The sequence below is a fragment of a genome, unplaced genomic scaffold, assembly GCF_019419815.1.
Source record: "Pyrus x bretschneideri cultivar Hongxiangsu unplaced genomic scaffold, Pyrus_bretschneideri_v1 Contig2, whole genome shotgun sequence".
Taxonomy (NCBI): domain Eukaryota; kingdom Viridiplantae; phylum Streptophyta; class Magnoliopsida; order Rosales; family Rosaceae; genus Pyrus; species Pyrus x bretschneideri.
In genome coordinates, this window is record NW_025999501.1 from 4174020 (window position 1) to 4185854 (window position 11835).

At 37.7% G+C, this 11835-nt stretch overlaps 1 protein-coding gene and 1 long non-coding RNA gene across 4 annotated transcripts; one reads left to right on the top strand and one right to left on the bottom strand.

Annotated features, from left to right (window-relative positions):
- The first annotated feature begins 2642 nt into the window (after positions 1 to 2642).
- On the top strand, positions 2643 to 7721 carry LOC103963109 (TMV resistance protein N). 3 transcript variants are annotated; one of them, XM_048583115.1, is made up of 6 exons: positions 2643 to 2971; positions 3544 to 4172; positions 4330 to 5419; positions 5551 to 5814; positions 5899 to 6357; positions 6588 to 6730. In XM_048583115.1, the coding sequence occupies exons 2-6, from the start codon at positions 3682 to 3684 to the stop codon at positions 6591 to 6593; spliced, it is 2310 nt and encodes a 769-aa protein (XP_048439072.1). In that variant the 5' UTR covers positions 2643 to 2971; positions 3544 to 3681; the 3' UTR covers positions 6594 to 6730. The 3 variants fall into 3 exon arrangements, with proteins under 3 accessions (XP_048439072.1, XP_048439071.1, XP_048439069.1); XM_048583114.1 differs by having other exon boundaries at positions 2646 to 2971; positions 4330 to 4958; positions 5283 to 5419; positions 5899 to 7721; XM_048583112.1 differs by having other exon boundaries at positions 2646 to 2971; positions 5899 to 7721.
- A 419-nt stretch (positions 7722 to 8140) lies between these two features.
- Positions 8141 to 11830, bottom strand: LOC108868321. The gene is made up of 5 exons (XR_007258010.1): positions 11542 to 11830; positions 9121 to 11383; positions 8527 to 8981; positions 8241 to 8366; positions 8141 to 8156 (listed from the first exon to the last, which is right to left on the bottom strand). It is a non-coding gene; the product is annotated as an uncharacterized LOC108868321 (long non-coding RNA).
- Positions 11831 to 11835: the final 5 nt, after the last annotated feature.

Sequence of the window (11835 nt, forward strand, 5' to 3'; positions counted from 1 at the left end):
AGTAGCTACTGAGATCATGTTGAGCGATGACATTGAACCGCATTCTATTGATGAATGTCGACATAGAACTAATTGGTCAAACTGGAATCAAGCAATCCAAGTCGAACTCGATTCGCTTACGAAACGTAAGGTGTTTGGACCTGTAGCTCTTACTTCTCTACATGTGAAGCCCGTTGGCTACAAGTGGATTTTCGTTTGGAAACGTAATGAGAAGAATGAAATTGTGCATTACAAAGCTCGTCTTGTTGCACAAGGCTTCTCACAATGCCCTGGGATTGACTATGACGAAACTTATTCACCCGTTATGGATGTGATTACTTTTTGCTACGTTATCAGTTTGGTAATTTCCGAACAACTGAGTATTCAGCTGATGGACGTAGTAACTGGGTATCTCTATAAGGATCTTGAGACGGAAATTTATATGAAAGTTCCCGAATGACTTACATTGACTAGATCAAATATTTACAAGCCCCGGAACACGCTCTCAACTCGGCGAGGCATTCACTTTATGGTTTGAAGCAATCCGAAAGAATGTGGTATAACCGTCTGAGTGAGTATATGACTAGTCAAGGATAAGTGAACAACAAACTATGCCTTGTGTGTTCATTAAGAAGTCACATTCAGTTTTGCGATTGTTGCAATATATATCGATCACATGAATCTCATTGGAACTCCTGAATAGCTCGTGAGAACTACCACGCACCAGAAGTTGGAATTTGAGATGAAATATCTAGGAAAGACTCGATACTATCTCGGTCTCGAGACAAAGCACCATTCGGATGAAATCTTAGTACATCAATCAAACTACACCCAGAAGGTATCGCACCGCTTTAACAAGGATAAAGTGAAGCCTACGACTCTATGGTTGTTCGATCGCTAGATGCAAAATGAGATCCCTTTCGTCCGAATGAGGATGATAAAGAGATTTTGGAGTCTAAAGTTCCTTATCTAAATGCGATAGGTGATTTATTGTATTTAGCTCAATGCACTAGATCTGACATCTCCTTCGCTGTTAATCTTTTGGCAAGATACAGTAATGCCCCAACACGCAGACACTGGACTAGCATTAAAGACATCTTCCGTTACCTTAAGGGTACTACATATTTGGGCTTATTCTATCCCTACGGATCCTCGAGTGATGTCAGACCCTCTGCTTCTCGAGTCGATTCTCGCCTTGTTGGTAATGTCGATACATGATACTTATCTGATCTGCACAAGGTGCGTTCTCAAAAGGGTTATATCTTTACCGTTGAAGGCACCAAAATCTCTTGGAGGTCAACTAAACATACCTTAGTTGCCACTTTGTCTAACCATGCTAAAATTCTCGCCTTATATGAAGCAACTCGGGAATGCTTTTGGTTGAGAACAGTAGTGGGCCATAATCGAAGCTCCTGCGATCTTTACCCCGTTGTTGATGTTCCTACGATGATCTATGAAGACAACACAACATGCATCGAATAGCTCAAGAAGGGTTACATCAAAGAAGACAACACCAAGCACATTGTGTCAAAGTTCTTCTTCTCACATCAACAACAAGAGCATCAGAAGATTGAAGTCACGTAAATCATTCACAAGACAATATGGCTGATCTCTTCACCAAATCACTGCCGAAGATGATGTTTCAAAAGCCTGTTCAAGGAATTGGTATGTGTAAACTTTCTGAGTTGTAACATTGCTATTTCTCTTTGGAATTGTGTCAAACTCAGGGGGAGTATCCTGAAGTATACTTGCTTCATCTTATTGTACTCTTTTTCCCTACGACTAAAATATTTTTCCCACTGGGTTTTTGCTACCTAACTAGGTTTTAACGAGGCACCCACCTTAGGCTAATCATATCCCTGATGACGTCCTGCATTGCTCACGCATTTTAACTTAGACAATCGATTTTGTCCCTACTCGAGTTTTTGTCATAGCCTTAGGGTTTTTGTGAAACTTACTTCCTTATGCAAGTTCCTACCTTATTGAGAATAGCGTGTTCCTAGAATAAGTGCCAACGAGTCGACTTCCTCAACTTCTACATGATATCGAATCTACCTTGAGTATGTACACACTCAAGGGGTAGTGTTGTCAACTTCCTATTAAAGTGTGATTGTGTAAATCCTATATTAGATTTGATTATAGTTATCATTTACTATTATGAGTTGTATTCCTTGGGGATGAAGAATTTCTTCTCTCCCTTATTACTATAAATAAGGACCTACGTAGGAGGGATAACACACATTTCCTTACATTCCTACAAAGACATCTCTCTCTGCTGCCGGCCCTCTCTCTCCCTATCGGTTAAAATAGACCACAAGAAGTCATCTTTATTAAATAAAATTACTGAATTTTTTTTATTAAAATAAACTTAACTCAATTTTTTTTCATTAAAGCTCTCATAAAAATATGCATGGTTTTTTTTTTTTGTTATAATACTAAATTTGAAAAATTTTGAATGAGATAAGTACATTCTAATTGCCATTTAATTTTTTCAAAATAAAAAATAGTCAAATTCGAAATAAAAATTTTGAGTTCGGATTAAAATTTCTAATCCCAGTTGCACCTTGGTAGGTAGGACTGTTAGGAAAGGTAGGACTGTTAGGCCAGGAAAGAGATTGAATTGTTGCATTGCTGTTAAAGTATGGATGGGGAGTTAATGGTCCATATTCAATGTGGTGCATGTAGTCTTTCGGAGACCTTTTGAATTTTGCAACACACCTTCAATAGTCGACACGTTTGAATTTTCTGATAATCGTAAGCTTTTGAAAGGAAGATAACTGCAGCTTGACCCTTCATCTACCCTCTGTCTTTAGGTCTTTTGAGCACAAATCACAGAATTATTAGTTCAGTGTATGGTTCCTCCTTAGAGACCAATGGTATGAATACATGGACTGTTATAATTTACTCATCAGCTGCTAATTTACATATCTGAAGACTGAAGAAGGATGGGAATTGAAACTTGCCCAACTGCAAATAATTTCCAGGAAACCAGGTTAAGCTTCAACTAGTTTTGATCTCCATCACTTAATTTTTGTTTCTTTGTCACTTATATTACATTTCTCCATACAGATTTTGCTCTTTCGTTTTTAAATTAATGAAATCTCTGTTTTGATGTTGTATCTGTTATATAGAGGCACTGCACTAACTAATTTAGGCACCTAACTCAATGTTAATTATATACTATGTTCAAGAAATTAATCATATTCAAACAACAAATTAATAATTTAATACACCACTCTTGATCAGGATATTCTTTCTAGTTTTAGAAGAATGGCAATAACCAAATAAGTAAGATGTATAAATGTGTGTGTGTGTGTGTGTGTGTGTGTGTGTCGTTCCTTCTCCAAAAAAAAAATAAAAAATGTGCGTGCGACTGTAAGATTCCAGAACAAGATGAATGAGAGACACGAACAGGCATAAAAACTAAAAATGATTGAAAACAATACAACAAACTCTACAGTCCTCAAACAAATATTTTTTTGTTTTGTTTTTATTTTTGGTCTGGAACTGAAGACCAATAATTGGTTCATAAGGAAGTCATTAATCTTTTCTGTTTATATGCAGAAGGGGGAAACTCGATTTTCTACCGTTCAATGCCTAGACTTCAAATATTGATAAAAAGCTTCGGGTTATTCTTATATCCTCTGAGACCTCTCCAATTAATTGCCAGAAAAAAGCTACAAGGTAGAGAGTCCTGTCACGATGACAATGGAAATAACTTCTACATCTTTCCCTTTTCCAACTCAATGGAAATATGACGTCTTTCTGAGTTTTAGAGGTGATGACACCCGAAAGGGTTTTACGGACCACTTATACAGCGCATTGGAACGTCATGGAATACTAACTTTCAAGGATGATCCTGAACTTCAAAAAGGGAAATCTATTTCTCCAGAATTATTTAGTGCAATTCAAGAATCAAGGTTTGCACTGATTGTTCTTTCAAAGAATTATGCATCGTCAACATGGTGCTTGGACGAACTTTTAAAGATTCTTGAATGCATGGAAGCAAGAAAGACAGTGCTTCCAATATTCTACGAAGTTGATCCATCTGATGTAAGAAAGCAGAAAGGAAGTTTTGCAGAAGCCTTCACCAAGCATGAAGAAAATCTTAAGAATGATTTAATGAAGGTGCAAAGTTGGAGAGATGCTTTAACGACAGTGGCAAATTTATCTGGATGGGATTCGAAGAACTGGTATGCACCAATAGCTAGCCTTTCAATGCTACGTATATAATGCAATATCTGTTCCGCAATAGAGTATTAAAACCATATTTACATTTTGCTTCTTTTTCAATATAACTAATATACATGAACAACATGATTAACATATCTAATCTATTCTTTGTAATAGGTACGAATCAAAGCTCATAAAAGATATTGTTGAACTGGTATGGAAAAAATTGCGCCCTACACTATCAAGTCATGTGGAGGGTCTAGTTGGAATGGAATCAAGATTGAAACCAATCAATTTTTTTTTAAGTGAAAGGGTGGATGATGTTTGTTTTATTGGCATATGGGGGATGGGTGGGATTGGCAAGACCACAATTGCTAGAGTTGTTTATGAGAGAATCTCTCATGAATTTGAGTTCAGTATCTTTCTTGACAATGTTAGAGATAATGTTGCAAAAACTGGTATACTTCATCTACAAAAGCAACTTCTTTCTAAGATTGGTATGGAAATTGATTACATATGGAGCGTTAGTGAAGGGATCAAAATGATAAAGAGGTTTCTGCATCACAAAAAGGTTCTCCTAATTCTTGATGATGTGAACCATTTGGACCAGTTAGAACATTTAGCTGGAAACCGAGGGTGGTTTGGTTCCGGAAGTGTAGTTCTAATTACAACTAGAGATGAACATTTGTTGATCACACATGGAGTGGACAGAACATTTGAGGTCCAGGGACTAAGTGACGATGAAGCTCTTCTGCTTTTTAGTTGGAAAGCCTTTAAGAGAGATTATCCTGAACAAAGTTATGTAGGTATGTGTAATCATGTTGTGAATTATGCCAAGGGTCTTCCGTTAGCAGTTAAAGTCTTGGGGTCTTTTTTGCATGGAAGAGATCTAAGTGCGTGGACAAGTGCGTTGGATAAACTAAGAGAAGTTTGTAATTCAGATGTTTTGGAGACTCTTAAAATAAGTTATGATGATCTAGAGCACGATGAGCAGAGAATTTTTCTAGACATTGCATGTTTCTTTAACTTGAAGGACAAAAATCGAGTTAGAGAAACACTGGATGCTTGTGGGTTTTATGCAGAAATTGGATTGGCTGTGCTTGTTGAGAAATCTCTATTAACTATTTCAGATGGCATTATGTCGATGCATGATTTACTCCAAGAAATGGGTCGAGAAATCGTCCGCCGAGAGTCTCCTGATGATCCAGGAAGGCGTAGCAGATTGTGGCGTAGAGAAGACGTCGATCAAGTCCTGAGAAAAAATACAGTATGAGTTCGATTTTAGTAAAAGATTGAATTTAATTGTTATCAACTATATATTCATATAACATGTTGCTCTACTGATTAACGCTTTGTTTATGTTGTGAGTTTAACCATTGTTTATTCTTGCTTGCTTAGGGACAAGAAACAATAGAAGGTATAATGGTGCACCCATTTGAGCTAGAATTGGTGACTGCCAATGCTAGGTCCTTTTTAATGATGAACAAATTGAGATACCTCAAGCTAAATAATGTGGTGCTCTCTAATGGGCTTGATTATCTTCCCAATAGTTTACGGATTCTCGAATGGCCCGAATTTCCATTAAAATCTTTGCCATCATCTTTCAGTCCAGAGGACTTATTAGAACTTAATCTGCATCACAGTCGCTTTAAACATATAAAGGTATCTTTTCGCTTCTTGGACTTTTATTTTCATGAGAGGTTTTTGCTTCACGGAAGCTAATTTTTCTATGTTTTTGCTTGACAGCCTATAAGCAGTTTAAAAACGATTGATCTCAGTCACTCTCTGAGCCTTGTCCAGACCCCAGACTTCAGAGATATTCCGTTTCTTGAGCGTCTGATTCTTGAAGGGTGTATACAACTGTATGAGGTTGACTCATCTGCCGGAATGCTTGGAAGACTTACATTGATGAACTTGAAAGATTGCAAAAACCTTGTGCGTCTTCCAAAGAGTGTTTGTGGCTTGAAATCTCTCAAGATTCTTAATGTTTGTGGTTGCTCAAAGCTTGAGAAATTGCCAGAAGACTTGGGCCATATTGAGGGTTTGGAAGAGCTTGATGTGGGTGGAACTGCAATAAGAGAACCACCTGCCTCCATCGGTTGTTTCAAAAATCTTAAAGTATTATCTTTCCGTGGATGTAAAGTCCCGTCATCTAAGCCATGGAATATTACGCTCTTCCCTTTCTGGCCGCGACAATCACTAAAAGTAAGTCCAAATCCCACGTCTTTGTGGTTGCCTTCTTTATTGGGTTTGCATTCTTTAACAGAACTAGATCTACGTCGCTGCAATCTTTTGGAAGGAGATATCCCCAATGATCTAGGCTGCATGTCTTCATTAAAATTTTTATATCTAAGTGGAAATCCATTTGTTAGCCTACCCAAGAGCATCGGTCAACTTTCTAAACTTGAATCTCTTGCTGTGGGCAACTGCCACAGGCTTAAAGCATTGCCAGACCTTCCATCCAGTATGTCTTCCGTTGAAGCTTACAACTGTAATTCACTGGAAACATCTTCTGTAGACTTGGTTAAACTTCTCACTAAATTTACTGGATCTCAATGTGATTTTGTTGTTCCCGGGAATGAAATCCCCAAGTGGTTCAATCATAAAAGTGTGGGAGATTCAGTAAATGTGGAGCTGTATTCAGGTTGGTTAACGGACAAGTGGATGGGATTTGCTCTCTGTGCTGTCTTTGGAGAGACACGTCCTGATTTTATTCTTTGCGAACTGAGTGTCAATGGAAAACTGTTGGAAGAGAAGGTATTTTTGAGCTGTTGGTTGGGATCAATTCAAGCAGCTGGTAATTCTGGCCACCTTTGGTTATGTTTTGTTTCACGACATAAACACTTTGTCAATGAATGGCAGAATATCTACACTCAACTCGAATTTTCATTTCCATCCCTCCGGAAAAGAGCGGAAGTGGAGAAGTGTGCAGTCCGTTTAGTATACGAGGAAGATGTGGAGGTGGTTCTTAAGCAAACATTTCCGAGTCAAAGCAACGTTTGCATTTGTGAAGAGGTCGTGGACATCCCTGATGGCGACTTCAACAAAGCAGCAGCTGTATCAGTATCAGAATCAGATGAGGTTGCAAAGCATAAACACTTTGATGATGGGGCAGGACCTAGTCGAATACAAAGTCGAAGTGGTTGTACTGATGACGAAGAACCTCATCCAAAAAGATCAAAACAACACTAGTTAAGTTCAACCAGCACCATCTCGGAAATGATTATATATGCCTTCAAAACTTCCCAATGCACTGTACAACTTAGATACTTGTGAACTAGCTAGGAAACTTTCAGATCTCCACAAAATCTTCTGAAAAACATAATCCTTAGAAATGTTGTATCCTGTGAGTTGTCTCTCTGGGCCTTGGAAACAAACCATAAGAAAGTGAAAAGGAAAGAGATGGCCATTCATTAGTTTATTAGTTTTATTGCTTTAGTTTTGTGGTTTTAGTAACTTTTATCCTTCGGTTCAATTTTGTATCTGAGTTTAACGGACAAGAACGGGTTGAGAACTTTGTCGCAAGTACACCTTTTGTGAACAAATTTATGAAGAAATATATTCACGCATATTGCACCATGCAACCAGACAATTGTAATATACAAGAACATGATCAGAGAAATTCATCATAAACGCAAAACAATTTCATAACTGCAACTAATGCATCCCTACAAGTTACCGAAGTTGTAAAGACGAGAACTTGGCATCGCCCTTCAAAAGAAAAATCCCCAACCATTTACTAAAGGACATAGCAAATCATTCTTACAATCAAACTTGTTGGTCATTCCGAACTCTGATCTTAACCCCCATCATAAGGTATCCTGTATACACAAGGTACAAATGGGACTCTGTGAAAAAAAAATTTACTACTACTTATAGGTTCTATAGTTAGGGGAGTTAGAGCACAAGGGTGATAGGGGCTGTCTTGCTGCTTCTTGCTCACTGAAATGAATCTTCCCTTGAATCGGGCTGCTTAACTTAGAGCTTGATTTGCACTTATTTGACTGCAACGGAGAAACAATACATATGTTAGAGCAGACCAACAATAGAACAAACAAATTAAAGCTGTTATTTGCCCCTTGACTCACCTTCGCTGATGCACTGTCAGTGTGTTTTCTACCAGAAGCAGAATGGTTTCTTTCCTTCTGGTTCAGCATCAGTAATTTTTTGTTCTCCACAATTAGGACTTCGTTTTCTTCAAAAAGCAATTTGACCTGCACACATCATAAATATGAGAAATCATTCTACGATATTTTGATGTATACACATCACAAGTATGGGATATCATTGTACAATATAGAGTATTCCAGGAAAAATCGAGAGAGGACAGATTACGGAAAGAAGCAAAGGTTGAAAATTTTCAACACTCCTTACCTCCTCTTCTTCAGCCGTACGAAGATTGATCCTTAGATGTGTTGAGAATGAGTCTCACATTAATAGGAGGAGGGACCTTGCATTGGCTTATAAGAGGTTGGGCTACTCCTCATATTGTCAATTGGTTTTATGGTGGAACCTCAACTTTCTTCATAGTATCAGAACAGGTTGTCCCACATGTGAAGCCAAATGGCTACATGTGCTCCACGTCACCCCGTTGTGTTGTCCACGTGGTAGGCTCAAAAATTCGCCACACGTGAGGGAGCGTGTTGAGAATGAGTCCCACGTTGATGAAAGGATGGACCTTGCATGAGTTTATAAGAGGGTAGGCTGCTCCCCATATTGCCAATTGGTTTTAAGGTGGAACCTCAACTTTCTTCAAGATGTTCCTTATCCTTCTCAAGTGTCTTTACCTCAGCAACTAGTGGTAGAACTTTTTTAGACAACGGCTCAAGCTACCACATTCAGAAACCAGAAGTTCATATTCAGATAGGAGCAACCCTAAAAGTAGAGCTTGCACAACGGTAGATTCTAATTCACCATTTGACAAAAAAAAAAAAAAAAAACAGAATGAAGAATTGCAAATAAACTCACCAGTTCCACATTTTTAGCAACCTTCCACATGATTCGTTTCCTTTGTTGAACTCCAGAAAAGCATGTGTAGACACGGCTTCATCTTTATTGATCAATGTTGCCAAAGCAGAATTTAGTAGTTTCTCTTCAATGGTTGTGTTGTGTCTTCAGCAGATGAATCAACCTCCACATAAAAACTTTTATTAGTCTTCATAAAATCTTATAAAAGTAGAGTTGGATTGTTACAACCTATTTGTTCCATACATCGAATGACTAAACAATCTCCATTTCGAATAGTTTTTTGTAGGAATGATCTTCAAATAAAGATAAGAAATTGAATGGTTCTGATTATGGAATTTGTATAGTAAAATTACATTATTCATAATGGGTAGATAGATCCACTCTATGAGGTATAGGAACATCCAATTATACTTTCAGAATGCTGTAAGAAATAGACTAGAAGTGGGCAAGTTCCAAGCATGTGATCCAATATTCTAATGGATAGGGTGTTGGGTTTCCACCCATGTGTCCCAGGTTCAAAACTCCCCCCTCCTCTAAATATTGTAATAGATTCGATTCCTCCCACTCCCCTTAATAATAACAAATAAAAAATAAAAATGTTCCAAAACAAACGAGAACAATGTCCAATGCCATAATGCGTATACCTAATCCTTAGGTAAATTCTCAACGTCAAAAGCATTCAGTTCCTTTTCGGTTGTGTTTTTCATTTCAGTTGAAGAAACATTATTCACACTAACAATGTAGGCAAAGATTACAAAGTTTCTTTTTACAGGTTAGTGGTTTTTTTGGGCGGTCAGCCGCGTGAGTCTACTGATACTTCTTTTTTCAATGTCAACATATGGTTCAAGTTTGTAGTTTGTTATGTTGTGAATTCAAACAACGAAAACAATAGAAACTTGATTAGCTTTTACCATTGATTTCTTTAAAATGAAGACTACATGTCACATATATAAGAAACAAAGATCTCAAAAATGAACATTTAACCTAAAGTTTTGAACTATTGGGTGACAAGGTACATATCAAGACACTAAAATGTTTAATTTATAGTACAAATAGCTCAATCTGTCCAAACTTGTAGCCTACGTGCATAACCAGCCTCTAGCCTTCCAGCAACCTTGTACAAGTACTAGAGTGACGGAATCCAATGAATGTTATCCGCCCCCAAAAGACGGTGAGAATCTCACCGAGTATGCAGGGAAAGTACGAGTGAGCATACACATATGTTCCTACAAACGAGAGGCAGGTCGAGAGGATTTTAAAGCACTAAGATGATATTCCAAAGCACAAATATTTGCTTAACAAAAATGCTTGAATAAAACTAAGTGCAGAAGTTAGCTGCCAAAAATTCACTCCCACTCTCTAGGTAAATGTACGAAGTTCAAAAACTCATTCAGCCTTATGCAGCAAGTTTGTCTACCACTCTCTAGCAAGCAATTTCTTCTAAAAGATCAAGGAAACCTGTATTTCTTAACTACACTTTTCCTGAATCGTTATCCACAAGTTCAGAACATCTCACAGCTTCCCAGTCGGTGTGGTTATAGTTTGGAATCCAAAGAGAGATATGCTAAGTTGCTATGAAAACAGACATATGTCGATTAAATAACTTAACGGCATTGAGAAGGAAACTGTTATTGGCACTCCAAAAATTTCATTGTGCACTCCTCACAAGTGTATCTTTCTTTCTAAATAGAGGAAGTTTGGAGTGCCAATAACAACTCGCCATTGAGAAAGACTAAATGCCACGACCTCCATTCAACATTGGGCCAATGGGCCATGTAAAAATAACGGACTTTACTTTCAACCAATGTAATTAAACTTCCAGATGAAAACATTAGCAATTTACAGTCGATATCTAATTTGAGGTAGTTTAAACAATGCAGAAGTTACAGCAGAAATTGGGAACCGAATGCATATTCTAGTAAAGCAACTAATGCTCCGAGTCACCCAAAGACCTAATTGTCCAACTAACAAATTTTAAGTTAAACAATAATTAAAAGGGCATACAACATAACTAGCTACATTAGTTTCAAATAAGCGGAACATGATTTAAAGAGAGGACATACCTACACAAATATGATGTGATGATAATGCAGAAATTTCACCATGCCAGCCAAATTCAGTTTGTATCATTGACAACTGTGTTCGCTTCCTCGACACTTGAATTCAATTCGGTAGATTTATCACCCAATTCTGAACTTTCTGTTTTTGGTACTTTAACAAATTGTTTACTACGCGCCACACAAATTCGCCTTCCCATAAGCAGCTGCACAAAAAAAGTTTCCAAGGGGAAATCTTCATTTTAATATAGGTAACTGAAAGTCTGTATAGAATGCAGTTGAGAATTTTAACTTTTCATGCCCTAGACTTGATTTGAACACATTATTTTAATGGATTCAGAACAATCATTAAACAGAAAATTACCTTCCCGTGAGGATTAGAAAGAGCTGCCTCAGCCTCAGTCTTGGTTTTGAAGCCCACAAATCCATATCCTGCGGACCTTCTCGGGTTATTTTGGAATACAATTTCGGCTGTAACAACACTATAATCCTCTGAATTAAAGAGCCCCTTGAGATCTTTAGACCTTGCTTCATACGACAAACTTTCCACATACAAATTGAAAGTTAATGGCTTGGGTTGTGAAGAAAGGGGGAGGAATCTTCGTCTTTTTCGGCCTGGCATAGGCCATCTTTATGACACGACCCTCCATTTCATATG